At 45.7% G+C, this 14,771-nt stretch overlaps 2 protein-coding genes across 7 annotated transcripts in view; both read right to left on the bottom strand.

The window, feature by feature from the left end:
* LOC137438061 (monocarboxylate transporter 12) overlaps nt 1-9,333 on the bottom strand; it is a 56,900-nt gene extending 47,567 nt beyond the window's left edge. Inside the window, exons 1-2 of one of the 4 annotated variants that reach the window (XM_078766616.1) lie at nt 9,244-9,333; nt 7,521-7,650 (exon numbers count right to left, since the gene is read on the bottom strand). In XM_078766616.1, coding sequence (XP_078622742.1) covers nt 7,521-7,630 — 110 coding nt within the window. In that variant the 5' untranslated portion in view covers nt 7,631-7,650; nt 9,244-9,333. Of the gene's footprint in view, nt 1-7,520; nt 7,971-8,503; nt 8,566-9,243 lie in introns of those variants that run through there. The other 3 variants (XM_068132942.2, XM_068132943.2, XM_068132945.2) reach the window with 3 other exon arrangements.
* Nucleotides 9,334-10,415: 1,082 nt separating this feature from the next.
* The window catches only part of LOC137438065 (pantothenate kinase 3), a 51,310-nt gene continuing 46,954 nt past the window's right edge, over nt 10,416-14,771 (bottom strand). For all 3 annotated transcript variants that reach the window (XM_068132952.2, XM_068132953.2, XM_068132954.2), the window contains one exon: nt 10,416-11,700. In XM_068132952.2, coding sequence (XP_067989053.1) covers nt 11,641-11,700 — 60 coding nt within the window. In that variant the 3' untranslated portion in view covers nt 10,416-11,640. The remainder of the gene's footprint in view (nt 11,701-14,771) is intronic.

The following is a 14,771-nucleotide window of genomic DNA, read 5'->3' as shown; positions in this document are numbered from 1 at the left end:
GCCGGATAGGAGTCAGTATAAGACAGAAAGACCACCTACCTGCCTGCGGTGAGTGAGTGAAATGCCCTCACAATCAGCTTCATCACAGGAGATTCCAATGATTCTGAAAGGTTTGGTTTCAACCGCGTGAAGCCGAGGAGGACCAGCTCAGAGGGGAGAGCAGTACTCCATTGAGCTGCGGATGAAAGCCTTGTATGTGGTGAGGAGCTCAGGTGTGCCAAGAAAGGACTACACACGACGGAGGATGCCCAGTCGGCGACTGGCTTTGGAGGCCAGCTTGGAAATGTGGTTTTCCCAGGACAGATCATGGCAGATTGTGAGACCCAAAAGCTCGGGTGACAGAACTTCTTGGAGAGGATTGTTCAGAAATTAGAAGGGAGGGTTGTCCAGTTGGTATTTTTTTTTTTTTTTTTTTTTTTTTTTGTATACTGAATCGAGGCTCGTGAAAGAGCTAAAAGACATCGTAAGATTTTTCGGAGAGACATCGTAAGAGTGTGAGATTTGTCAGGATTGAAAGACATGTTCCACTTGTTTTACCAGTCTGTGATTTTGTAGAGAGTGAGAAGGCTGCAGACTGCCGATCTGAGGGATGAGGAATGGAGTGGCAGAGAGTGGAGTCATCAGCAAAGAGATAGAGAGGATTTTCCAGAGAGTCAGAGAGATCATTGATGAAGACCAGAAAAAGCACAGGGCCCAGAACACTGCCATGGGGAACTCCAGTCCGAACAGGAAGAGGAGATGAGAGAAACCCATTCAGGGCCACATGTTGACTACGACCAGAGAGGAAGTCCGCAAGCCATGCGTGGAGATTTCCATGGATACCATCATAGGAGAGTTTGGTGAGCAGAGCGGGGTACCAGACCGTATCGAAGGCACGTGATATGTCAAGGGAGACAGCTCTGATTTCTTGTTTGGCATTGAGGACCTCCATCCACTGTTGAGACAGCAGATCAACACTCTTAGCAGCATGTTCAGAGTAGAGTGACCTGGTCTGAAACCAAATTGATGATCAGAGATCAAGCCATTGGAGAAGAGGAAGGATTTGATATCCGAAGCAATGATGGATTCCATGACTTTGCTGATAATTGGGAGCAGGCTGATTGGTCTGTAGTTGCTAGGAGATGTTTTTGCACCTTTTTGTGTAAAGCGGTGATGTTGGCCGATTTCCAAACTGATGGCAGATGACCTTGAGCAAAAGAGAGGGTGAAGAGAACAGAGAGAGGGTGTGAAAGCGCGGCAGAGCAGGATTTTAGGACCCGTAGGCTGATGCCATCTGTTCCAGTTGCAGAATTAGAGTCGAGGTTTGACAGAAACTTCTCCACCTTGTCAGGAGAGAAGGACACGAGTCCAGGAGCAGCCGGGTTCGACTGGGTAAGGTGGGTACAGAGAGAGATGGGTTTGGGACACAAGATTTTGAGGCAAACACAGAGTTGAGGCATTCAGCTTTGTCACGTGCGGCGCTAACTGTGTTGCCGTTTGAGGTAAGGGAGGGGATGGAGGGGGAACAAACACCAGAAACAGATTTGACCAGACACCACCAGGATTTGGAGGAAGGAGACAGGTTTGAGAGTTCAGTCTTGAGAGTGGAGAGATAGTGCTTCCTGGCTCTCCTGAGGATAGACACACACTTGTTCCGAGCTTGTTGGAAGGAACTGAGATTGCCTTCAGTTGGATTAGCCTTCCAAGATGCAAAGGCAAGTTGTTTCAGGGCAACTGCTGCACCACAAGATTCAGTGTACCATGGACGGGAAGGGTGTTTATGTTTTGTATCCCAATGATAGGCTGGATCTGAATCCGGACCTGAACCAAAATCTAATTGGCTTGTTCTTGTCACTTGCCCAACTCATCCACCAAGTTTTGTCATAATCCATGAGATACCATGCGATATCGTTTTTAGTCCCATCTCTCAATGATGAAGTATCATTTGAAAAACAAAAATTCTCGGATCCGGATCTGGATCGTCACAAACGTCGAATCAATTTGTCTTTATCACACACCCAACCTGTCCACCAAGTTTCATCAGAATCCGTCCACAACCTTTTGAGATATCCTGTTCACAGACCGACAAATAAACAGACAGGGATGAAAACATATGCTCCGTCCGTCCACCTTTGGTGGCGGAGGTAAACATAGCCTCTGTCCACCTTCGGTTGCGGAGATAATAAATTGGAGGAAACATGAAATGCGTGAGTGTGCGAGTCAGGGAAAAAGTGGATATGCATATGTATACCAGTGGCATATTGTAGGTGTGGCTGTCAATGGTAAACCTTATTTGCCCTATGACGTCACTTCAACCTGTTTAAAACTGGATGAATTAATTATTTATTCTTTACGAGCTGGAACATGCAGTTTTCCCATCATTTCCCACGAAAATGCTGCTTTACTGTGTCACCTTATAGAGCACCTAAAAAAAACCTGTCGAGCTCCAGTGTACTCCAGCAAACTCGAGTACAAAATAAACCTGGTGTTTAAAGGAATCTTCTCGCATAACGGTGGTTTAATTCCCAAAACCTCTGATTATATGTTGTTGATAATAATAATAATAATAATTCATTTATTTTGTATAGCGCTTTTCCAGAAGCCCAAAGGCGCTTTGACAGAGTGGAAAACATAATGCATAACAATACATGAAAACAACAATTGCAAAAAGACAAGAATCAAGAAAACAAACAGCAGCGATATACGGCATATATATAAGACAAGAATCAAAAAGACAAGACAAGAATCAATAGGGAAATATTTAAAGCAAAAGGAGGGAGAAGGAGAAGAGATAGTCAGGGGTTAAATGCTGTGGGTTGAATGTTGAATGCAGCGTTGAACAGGTGGGTCTTTAGTGATGTTTTGAATGTGGTGAGTGAGGAGGAGTCTCTGATGGTGTGAGGTAGTGAGTTCCAGAGGGTGGGAGCAGCGATGGAGAAGGCCCTGTCCCCCCAGGATCTGAATTTGGTCCGGATGGAGGGGGTCAGGAGGTTGGTACCAGCAGAGCGGAGGTTGCGGGTGGGAGTGTGTCTGGAGAGGAGGTCAGCCAGGTAGGATGGGGCCAGGTTATGGAGGGCTTTGTATGTCAAGAGGAGGATTTTGTACTGGATTCTCTGGGGGATGGGGAGCCAGTGAAGCTTGTAAAGGACGGGGGTGATGTGGTCACGGGTCCGGGAATGAGTGAGTAGACGGGCAGCGGAGTTCTGAATGTATTGGAGTTTATTGGTGATTTTTGAGGGTGAACCATAGAGGAGGCTATTGCAGTAGTCCAGACGGGAGGTGATGAAGGCGTGGATGAGGGTTTCTGCAGCCGTGGAGGAGAGGGATGAGCGGAGACGGGCAATGTTTTTCAGGTGAAAGAAGGCTGACTTTGTGATCTGTTTAGTGTATTTGTCGAAGGAAAGGGTTTGGTCAAAGATGACGCCAAGATTCCGGATGTGAGGGGAGGTGGATACTGGGATACCGTCGATGTTGAGGGCAAAGTTATGGGTGGATTTTGTGAGCGTTTTTGGGCCAATGATGATTATTTCAGATTTATCACAGTTAAGCTTGAGGAAGTTGATTTGAAGCCAGGATTTTATTTCAGTGATGCAGTTTGTCAGGATAGAGTGGGTGTCGGTGGAGACGGACTTGGTGGAGATGAAAAGCTGGATGTCATCGGCGAAGCAGTGGAATTGGAGACCATGACGGCGGATTAAGTGACCGAGCGGGGACAGGTAAAGGATGAAGAGGAGGGGGCCAAGAACTGAACCTTGGGGGACACCTTGGGGGAGGGGAGCAGTGGGGGATTTGCAGTTATTGATGGAGATGAACTGGCATCTGTCAGAGAGGTATGATTTAATCCAAGAGAGGGCAGTGCCGGTGACGTTAAAGGTGGATTCAAGTCGGGTGAGGAGGATAGTGTGATCGATGGTGTCAAAGGCAGCGCTGAGGTCGAGGAGGACGAGAATGTTGAGGTTGCCAGCGTCAGAGGAGAGGAGAAGGTCGTTGGTGATTTTGAGGAGAGCAGTTTCAGTACTGTGGTTGGAGCGGAATCCGGATTGGAATGTTTCATACAAGTTATTGGCAGAGAGATGATGTTTGAGTTGAGTGGCTACAGCGCGTTCCAAAACTTTTGACAGAAAGGGTAGGTTGGAGATGGGTCTGAAGTTGTTTAGGGTGTCAGGGTTTAGACCAGGTTTTTTTAGAATGGGGGTAACAGCAGCAATTTTGAGGGAAGGTGGGACGATGCCTGTAGACAGGGAGGAGTTTATTGTTGCAATGATAAGTGGAGAGAGAGCAGGGAGGGAGGCTTTGACAAAGCTGGAGGGGATGGGGTCAAGAGTGCAGGTGGCAGTTTTCATTCCTATGAGGAGTTCAGAGAGGTCAGTAGGAGAGATTGGGGAGAACCGAGACAGGGGATGGCAGGACAAGGGGGGGCAGGTGGTTGGAGGGGGAGCGGGTGCGGCGGTGGTCAAGCTGTTGTAGATGTTGTCAATTTTGCGTTGGAAGAAAGAGAGGAAGGAGATGCAGTTGTCTACTGTGAATGACTGGGTGGTGGTGTTCAGGGGGCGGAGGAGTTTGTTTATTGTCGAGAAGAGTGCTTTTGGGTTTCCGGAGCCAGAGTGGATAATTTGAGAGTAGTAGGCAGAGCGGGCGCGGGAGAGGGCATCTTTGTAGTGTTGTATGTGGTCCTTGTAGGCTTGGGAGTGAACTGTGAGACCCGTTTTATTGCGGAGTCTTTCAAGTTGGCGAGCACGAGTTTTCATCAGGTGGAGTTCAGGGGTAAACCAGGGAGCAGAATGGGTGAAAGAAACTGTTTTGGTTTTTACAGGCGCAAGCTGGTCAAGGCAGGAGGAGAGAGTGTGGTTGTAGTAGTCAGTGAGGTCGGAAGGGGTGTGGAGGTCAATGAAGGGAGAAGTGGACATTTTTTCAGAGAGGGTGGATGAGAATGAGGTAGGTGAAAGAGCGTTTAGCTTACGGAAGTTGATTGTGCGATAATGCCTTGGTGTTGGGGCGGGGATGTTGATGGTCAGAGTGATGGCTAAGTGGTCAGAGAGGGTGAGGTCGGAGCCATAGAGATGGTGCAAATTTAATCCAGTGGAGCAGACAAGGTCCAAAATGTGACCACGGATATGGGTAGGAAAGTCGACATGTTGAGTGAGGTTAAAGCAGGTGAGTAAATCAGTGAAGTCAGTGGTTATTGTGGAGTCAGTGGAGTCCATGTGGATATTGAAATCACCAAGGAGGAGGATTGAGGGGGAGAGGGAACATAGCTGGGTCAGAAAGTAGGAGAAGTCAGACAGGAATGATGGGTGTGGTTTGGGAGGGCGGTAGACGACAGCCATGACTGACTGCGTGTGACCAGAGAGTTTTAAAGCCAGGTGTTCAAATGATGGAGCAGATGAGATGGAGATGAGGTTGGTCTTGATGTCTTGACGGTGGATAACGGCAATTCCACCACCTCGGCCCTCCGAGCGTGGTTTATTGACGTAGGAATATCCATTGGGTGTGGTGAGGTTGAGTGTGTAGTAGTCCAGAGGTTGTTGCCAGGTTTCGGTGAGACAGAGAAAGTCCAGTTTGTTATCCAGGATGTATTCGTTCAGGATGAGGCATTTATTGTTGAGGGACCGGGTGTTGAACAGGGTGAGCTTGATGTTGTTTTGAACAGCAGGGATGAATTCAGGTGATTTAGCCAGGGTTCGTAGGCAAGAGGTGCGATCGTGTGGGTTGCTGTGACCAGGTGCGCTGGGACGAAGAGTGAGAGTGCGCTGAGCCGACCAGAGGACGGGGATGGAGTGACCTGATTGCAAATAAACAAACTTGCGACCGGAGCCACGGTGAATGTACCTGGGTCGTCGGAGGAGTCCATTTGATTTGATGGCAGAGATGCATGATGGGGTGGAGCGGGTATTGAGCAGAAGAAGCCTTGCGGCGGAGTACTTCAGAGCCATGCCAGGCAGGAGCGAAGGGACGAGTACGAGGCCAAGGTCGAGGAGGCAAAGCGGCAAACGCAGCGGCAAACGCAGCGGCAAACGACTGCAGCCGCTAATCAAGACCACAGCGGCAAACAAGGCCACAAGGCCACCGGCAAACAAGGCCACGGCCACAATCAACGGGAGCGGGCCTTTCGAATTCCGTATTCCGTACCATCAAAAGCAGATTCCGTTATCCAGCCGGAGAACACGCGGCACGTGCGGGTGTGAAAAGGCAGGACAGGTGTGAGATGTCAGGTCAGAAAGGTAGAAGCAGACCCTGTACATCCATCCAGTCGGAGAAGCGGCGAATATGCAACGCCAGCGTCCTCTCGCAACCGAACCCGCCGAACCCGCCTTTTGATCACAAAGGTTTCACCTTTCACACCTTCGACATACATGCTCCCCTGTAAAGTGTACAGCCACCTTTTAAGAACATTTGAAAGTCATGAAATGTATGTGTCAATGTGCTTGTGACGTCACTCCTTAGCAAGCTGACTAGTATTGTCCCCTACCAAGCTTCTCGAGACTGCACAGCGTAGAAACGCACACCAAGAGCACCCACAACTCCCTTAGGCTTGGTTCCACTGGCAAAAAAAAAAAAAAAAAAAAAAGCTATCATTTTATTTTTGATGAAATAAAAAAAATTATTGAAAAAAGAAAGAAAATATTTTTGAAAATAATATTTCTTTTGAAAAATGTTTGAATTTTCTTTTTGAAAAAAAAAATTTTTGATGAAAAAAATAAAATGCTATCACACTGGCAAAAAATAAATAAATAAACACGTCACTATTTGTGCCACCAATCAATCCCAGTTGTCCCATCATTTGCGTTTTGAATTCAATCCCTTGTTGTGCCATTGAATTAACACCAGCAAAATGAGTAGCAGGTAGCTGGTAAGGGGGAACTGCATCAGCGGCATAGCCGTGCCCCCAGAAAATGATTCAGCCAAGCAGCCACAGGCTGCATATGAAACACCCAGGAAATAAGTAAATAAAACAGGGGGAATAAATAAAAAATTAGGAACCTTGTTGCAGGAGGCCATTTGACCCATCATGCTTGTGCTGCACCAACCCAAGAAACCATCACCCATCCACACATAAGCTACCTAAGACTAAAAGTCCTGCAAATATATCCATACCCCTCTATCGCCAGTGCATCCAGGTTAGGACACGTACCTGTCCTAACCCTCATCTTCTTTACCCTAAAGTCCGAACACTCTAGTCCACTATGCTGAAAAACTCCACTTCACCTATCTTGTCCACACCTTTCATTATCTTAAACATCTCTTATGAGATCCCCTCGTGATCGCCTCCTCTGATGAAATCCTTCCGGTTGGGCTCTTTGGAGTTGGGCTCCACCAACAATCCTTTCTTGGACCATAAAATTGACCATGAAGCAATCACATAATAAACCAAAAGTGAAGTCCAGTCCCCCAGTGCAAAAATGCTTCCATCTTGCTCCCCATTAACCAGTTAACTTCACAATCGCACAGTTACAACAATGGTTGCGTGTACTGCAAGCTACCAGGACGGAATGTGAATGTTTGATGTGCGAACAGCTGTATTGTAAGTTGTAGCCTCACACCTGGTGACCGCGCGGGTGCAAACCATCAGCACGAAGCAGGCAGCAACCACCATCCAACCCCAGCCGCCATCCGGAGGTTTTCTCAGCAGAGGACTGGATCCCCGTCGCATCCTGCTGGAAGTTCCACCACCTGGACGTGAGTCAGATAAACACGAAAATAAGTCAAACGACAAAGACGACGCCCATAGCCCATGGGGAATTCCATGCGACTGCAGCAACTGTAACTCAACGCGAACTGAGGATTTTTAAAAAAAACGCCAACTTCAGCGCAACGACCCTCCTGGTCCGTCCTCTCGACCCACAATTGTCTTGCCCCTCCTTCCCATCGTAAACTACCCAATCGCCCTCATTCTGGTGCTCCTATTGATGATTAAACATCGCAGCCTCCAGGCTCAGGTCCCGACAGTGTATTTCAAATGCTTGTTGCACGCGCACGAACTTCCCGCACGTGCCCTACCCACTCGAATAATACCGCGCGCAAACAACCGCGGGAAGGTGACGTCACAATGGCAAGAAGTTTGGCGATTCAAGCCGTGTAATGAGCGCCAGGCGATACCCATAGAATAGCACAGTAGGTATGAGTGTGTCGGTAAGTGGAAAACGCATTTGTGTCCCGTTGAAGAAGGCCGGATGAACACCCTGGATTGTTTTAATACTTTTGAAGCACTTCTCGCAGAAGGAGCAATGGCGATGCCTGCTTGATCGACAACGCAGTAACGTAACTCAATTTGGGCTAAACAGAAACTTTCCAACAAAGCGAAAACGCCGAAAGGTCTTCATCAACTTTTCCACCAGCACCGTAACTTCATTGAAAACGAATATTAAGAATTTTGATCATTGATGTAATAACGACCAATTTGTTAAACAAGTTAGGTTGTAAAGTTTTGGCGACAGGTGAGGCCAGAGACGTATGAAGTAAAAGCAATTTGATTCGAAAAGTGCGAAATCGAAGAGGGTGTTATGGTAATTCGAGGAGAGCTTACATTCGATCGTTTGATGGACGTTTGAGTGTCCCAAATCTGCGAAGTGTGTCTGTCCTCGTCTACCGAAATGAACTCTCCGACGGTGCACTGGGAAATAAAGCCCTCCCTTTTGTTTTCAGCCGACTCGGCATTAAGTGTCGTACAGTAACCCCAACAACCCCCCTGGCAAACAGAGGATAGTTACATCATCCTCTGCTGATCTCGAATATTGATAATAATGGATGCTGATGAAATGATGTGATAACTGATAAGTACAACCTTTTCTTGAATCCTGGCAAATGCCACTGTATCACACTGTCACTCTGTAGGGATCATCAAAGTAGAACACCTTGTGTATTTCCTCAACCGCTGGAGCACCTGGAGCTGTCTCTTAAACCTCTGGGCTTCACCACCAGCCGAGCACCTCCAACGGCAGTCGCACATTCGATACCCAGTTCCGTCATTCCAAATCATCCGCATCCTGGGATCTGTGGGATCTAAAGCTCTTCACAACGTTGACACGCAGCTCCCACGAAGGAAAAGTACACGGTATGTTCGTGTTCCATCGCAGACAGGTCTTTGGCTTTTCATCTCATCTGCTGCGGTCGAGCTCCCTCTACTCTCAGCATCCAACCCTCCCCAGCAACTCCAGGATGCGTGTTCTTCCAATAATCCCCTCCTTGTTAAACTTCCAAAATCAGGATGACTACACATCTCAACTCTTTTATTCCTCACTTCTCCAGTCTATGAGACTCACTCACCTTCCAGAGGTTGTTCTGCCTCACTCTTCCCTCCAGGACTCCAAGCAAGCAGTGCTCTACCATCGCTTAGCCTCAATTCTGTATCCCAAAACGTTCAAATTGCCATTATTAAAAGGGTTGCTATGATCCAATTTTACGCAGTGCCTCTACTTCTCCTTTAATGGCCGCAAGTACTTCCACTTTCCTATGGGGTTGGCAGGGGGACATTTTTTTTCTGGGAACCGCAAGAACAATTTTCAGTACTTTTCTTGGAAGGGACAGGGGAGAGGGGGAGGGGGGGGGGCGCAAAAATAGGAACGCACGTCTTTCTCGAACTGGATGGCCAGGCCAAGGTTGGATTGATGGTGGTTTGGGCAGGAATTTCGCCCTGCTTGCAAAACACCAGGACGACGGTTTATAGCCGGCTCGGGATTCAAAACCAGACTAGACAGGTCAAACGCCAGAGCACGCAACCTCGACAGCCATCCTGCCAGGCCTTTGGAACAACTGATCATTCAGGAATTTAATTGAATTCAGATCTGCCAAATGTTCTAAACCACAACTTAATACTTTATTGAAAATGGTCACCGTGTCCCTTCTCTTATGGCACAGTAACGACACAAAAAACTTTTAAGCAACAATAACCACAGACCGTGGTCCTCCCAATGGCATTGAGGGCACTCCGGTACCAAGAGGATCACAATCATTGGCCTTCGAAAATAATGTCAGCATTATACCTTCAACAGGTTACCATGATAATCATTTTAAGCAAAAGCATACATCAACAAGGTACTGTATTCACCACCCAAGCACAAACATGGCCCTATTTTTCCATCTCCGCCAAATATAACCATAGTCTCAATTATTAATTTCTCCCATTTAAACTCTCACACACACACACACACTCACTCTCACTCTCTCTCTCATCGTCATCATCATCTCTCTCTCTCATGTGGCCCCATTAGGAGAAAAATGACCCGAATATTGTGCTTCTGAGATCACACCAGCTCGGCCCTTCAGGATCACGTGCCACAGACTCGCGTAATTCGAACAGCTTCACCTTGCTGCAAAAAAAACGTGAAGGAACGTCTGCACGTGTCGTCATCGCCACCGGTTGTAGGAAAACTATTCCCATGCAATAGCCGCCAGATTTGGAGGGATGTTTCAGAACTTAGAACCACGCGACACCAAAAAGCGGTGAACTTTGTTTATTGAGACAGCTGTTGTGGACATGATCACGACCTTTTAATGAGGAACCCACAAAGTGAAATTAAAAATGGTAAAAAAATTATATCGTAGGTAAATCTTTTTTCCAAATATATTTTGCATTTGTAATCATTAATATCTTCATGGAAACGTGGACCTCACATAAGGTTATGCACTTCAGACAAAACATCTCAACGGCCTTTTGTTACAAGTAGGTAGACCCAGTTTAGGCAGATCCGCAAGACGCCCCTGGTCCCTGGCTCTCTCGAACACCCGTGCGTTCCGCCTGGCCACGCCGTGCAAGTTTGGCAAATGAGAAATACAGTGAGAGGCAAAAATGAAAGAAGAAGAATTTAACAAACAATCGAAACGTTCCCTATCGTCCGTTACACAAGCATTTCCTGTTATAAAATCCAGCGTTTACAATCTCCTTTAAAACCAACCGCGGGCTGCACCACACGACTCCGACTCCATGTCTCCGAAAAACACTCGAACGCGACAACGTTTATAGCCATTGGCCTCAATATAAATTACACTCCATTTACGATTAACATTTCATCAATACTACATGTGTTTCAAGTTTCGAGTTTAGTAAAAGTAACAATCAAGTAGAAACAAACTATAGAGAAAAAAATAAAAATTAAAAAAAGGAAAAGAACAGCACACACTCAAACAGCCCAAATCGCACACCTCCAAACCAGTGTATAAATAAGGCACGCTTCTGGAGCACGGCACCAAAATGCCAGCACCAAAATCGTCTGTAAAACATGGATTGAACTTCGAAGATTGCTCCCAAGGCAAAACGCACCGAAAAGAGAAAAGAGAAAAGAGGGAAAAAAGAAAAAAGAAGAAAAAGGAGAAGGAATTCAAACTGCATAAGAATAAGTAAAATGCTGCTTGGTGAGGAAGACAAGAGGAGGAATGCTGATCGTGACCGAATGATACCGTGGAAACAAATAAAAAAGGTAGTGTGGGAGAGGTGATAAAGAAGAGTGTGTATGTGTGTGCGCGAGTGTGCGCACGAGTGTGTGCGTGTGTGTGTGTACACACTCCAAAATAACCAAACCCTCATGTTTTGAATCACAAATTTGTGTGTGCCCAGACAGAGAAAAGCAATCGGGTGTCCGGTTAGCAGCATTTCCCACATGGTGTGGCGGTTGATGATGGAAGCTCATTAGAGCTTCGCGAGGCCAAAAACAGGTGGATCTTGGATCACCAAGTCTCGGAGTGGTCAAACAGGTGCAATAATGCCCCGACAGCACCAAAATAACCCTGCAGAGAAAAACAAACTTGAACATGCAGGTGCCACCAAACATGTATTAACTTTCCTTACGAATCATATGATATAAACAATACGAGACAAAAAAACAAACAAAAAAAAACAAAAAACTTGCAAACCTCTGGTGCGTGTGTGTATGGCCGTCTATGAAACCAAGCAGAGGACAAATCGTAATATGTTGAGGCTTGACGAACTACACTAACACAAAGTACAAGTACACCGATATAGTGGCGTTTTGTGGTCAATCAATGGTTTTGGTTTAACACAGCAGCACACTAAGAGGCATTCATTAAATTCAATAAGCAGCAGCTTTGGGCCATTGATATTGTGGTTAAACAAGGTGAGTTCCAAAGAGAATTTTTTTAAAAATCATTTCTACTCTTGACAACATGAATAACTAGAACAGTACTCAGTAGAGAGCATACCTCCACCTGTTGGCCATATCACTCAATGGTGAAGAATCACTTTAAAAATTAAATAATTCTCGTATCCGAATCCATATTCAGATCTTCACCAAAATCTAATCGATTCTTCCTCGTCACACACACAACCTGTCCAACAAGTTTCGTCCAAATCCACTTTTGAAATATGCCGCAATGTATAGTTTTTGGCCCTATCTCCCAATGGTGAAGAATCACTTAAAAAATTCTACTAACCGGATCCAAATCTGGATCTTCACCAAAATCAAATAATTTCGCCCTCGTCACATACGCTACATCTCTGCCAAATTTCGTTCGAATCCATCCACAACTTTGAGATATTTTGTTCACAAACAAACAGACAGACAAACAGACAAACAGACAAACAGACAGGGGTGAAAACATAACCTCCATCCACCTTTGGTGGCGGAGGTAACAAGAAAGAGCAATCAGAGATTGCAGACATGTGGTTATATATTTGTGGATGGATGTGTTTTGCAGACATCCATCCACCAGGATGTGTTTATATTTTGTGTGGTGTTTATTAGCTGCTGTGTTGGTGCAGTTTATTGATGACATCAATTTATGTTCAATCCAATATTGCTGCTGAATCACATGACCGATGACGTCATTCGTTTAATTCTCCAATACAATTTTTGTGTAGATGATGCACAAGAAATTTCAAATTGATCGGAACAAGCGTTCCACTTGCATAATTATGACGTCATAAATGAAGACACTGATGACATCATCATGAACATACGTTATTCCCCATGGGGAGTACTTGACAATGAGCCATATCTCAATTTTTTTCCATGGAGTGGTTTTGGAGATATAAAGGTGCAAAGTTTTTCGTTTTTTTCAGTGATGGCGCCCGTACTACGTGACCTATAACGTCATAGATATCATTAAAAAAATTATACAGGAGGAGGTGCTCCGATGGTGAAACTTTCTTGGCAATCGGACCAACGGTTACAGACTGTGCAGCATACTCGTTCTGTCAGACAAACAAACAGACAGACAAACAAACACACAAAGAAACAAACAGGCCCAAATGCAATACCCTCCCCGCTGGCGAGGGTAAAAATATGGGGGTCGAACCACATGACTGATGAAGTCATTATTATTATTTTTTTCTCCACCAATTTATCCCCAGATGACGCTCAAGAAATTTCATCTTCATCGGATGAAGTTTTGTACTTGTCGAATTGACGTCATAATGGAGGCACCTAAAACATCATCATTAACATCTGTTATTCCCCAAGGAGAGTTCTTTACAATAAGCCATGTCTCAATTTTTTTCGACTCAGCACTTTTGGAGATATCGCGTTGCAAAGTCTTTCAGTTTTTCCAAGATGGCACCCGTACCACATGACCAATGTCATAATTACAAAAAAAATTATATCGGAGGAGGTGCTCCTATGGTGAAATTTTCTTGGCAATCGGACCAACGGTTACAGAGAGAAGCACACTCGTTCTGTGCTGACAAACAGACAGACAAACAAACAAACAAACAAACAAACAGGCCCAAATACAATACCCTCTCCTCTGGCAAGGGTAAAAATATGGGGGCCGAACGACGTGACTGATGGTCATTATTTATTTATTTTTTCTCCACCAATTTATCCCCAGATGATGCTCAAAAAATTTCATCCTCGTCGGATGAAGTTTTGTACTTGTCGAATTATGACCTCATAATGGAGGCACTTATGACATCATCATTACCTCTGCCACTAAAGGTGGATGGAGGTTATGTTTTCACCCCTGTCTGTCTGTTTGTGAACAAAATATCTCAAAAAGTAGTTGACGGATTCTGACGAAATTAGGCAGAGATGTAGTGTATGTGACAAGGACGAAATGATTAGATTTTGGTGAAGATCCGGATTCCGATCCAGCTACTAGAATTTTTCAAGTGATTCTTCACCATTGGTGCAACATAAGGGTGAAAGGTGCGAGGAGAGCTCGGCGGGTGAAGTACCAACCGAGAATGAAGGTGTGGAGGTTGAAAGAGGTGACAGTGAGGGAGGCATTAAAAGAGAGGGTGAGTATGGCAGAGGATGATGTGGTTGAGCTTGAAAGTGGTTGGATGTCAATGAAGGATAGTCAGTTGGGAGCCGTTGGTGAGGTATGTGGATGGACAAAAGGACCACCGAGGCACTCGGAAACATGGTGGTGGGATGATGAAGTTGGAAAGAAGATTGACGAGAAGAGGAAGAAGTTCAAGGAGTGGCAGAAGGCGAAGGGTACGGGGGCAGAAAAGGCAGAGCATCAAAGTTATAAGGCAGCCAAGAAGGCTGCAAAGAAAGAGGTAGCAAAGGCGCAAGAGGCATGTAGGAAAATGTTCGGAGAACGCTTGGATTCGGAAGAGAGTCAGGGAGGGGTATTCAGGATTGCAAAGCAGATAGTGAAAGAGAGGTGTGACGTGATGGGGGTGAGTTGCTTGGAGGATGAAGTGGGACAAATCGTTGTGGACCGAGATGGAATTAAAGGAAGATGGAAGAGATATATGGAAATACTGTTGAATGCAGAGAATGAATGGGATGGCAACATCGAGAGTAACCCAGTTTTAGGACCGGCAGAGAGGATAACCGAGAAGGAAGTTGAGGAAGCGATAAAAGCAATGAAGAGTAGAAAAGCGGGAGGGC

Source organism: Myxine glutinosa, chromosome 12 (genome assembly GCF_964187855.1).
Source record: "Myxine glutinosa chromosome 12, kmMyxGlut1.1, whole genome shotgun sequence".
NCBI classification, from domain to species: domain Eukaryota; kingdom Metazoa; phylum Chordata; class Myxini; order Myxiniformes; family Myxinidae; genus Myxine; species Myxine glutinosa.
This window is presented reverse-complemented; position numbering and strand designations above follow the sequence as displayed.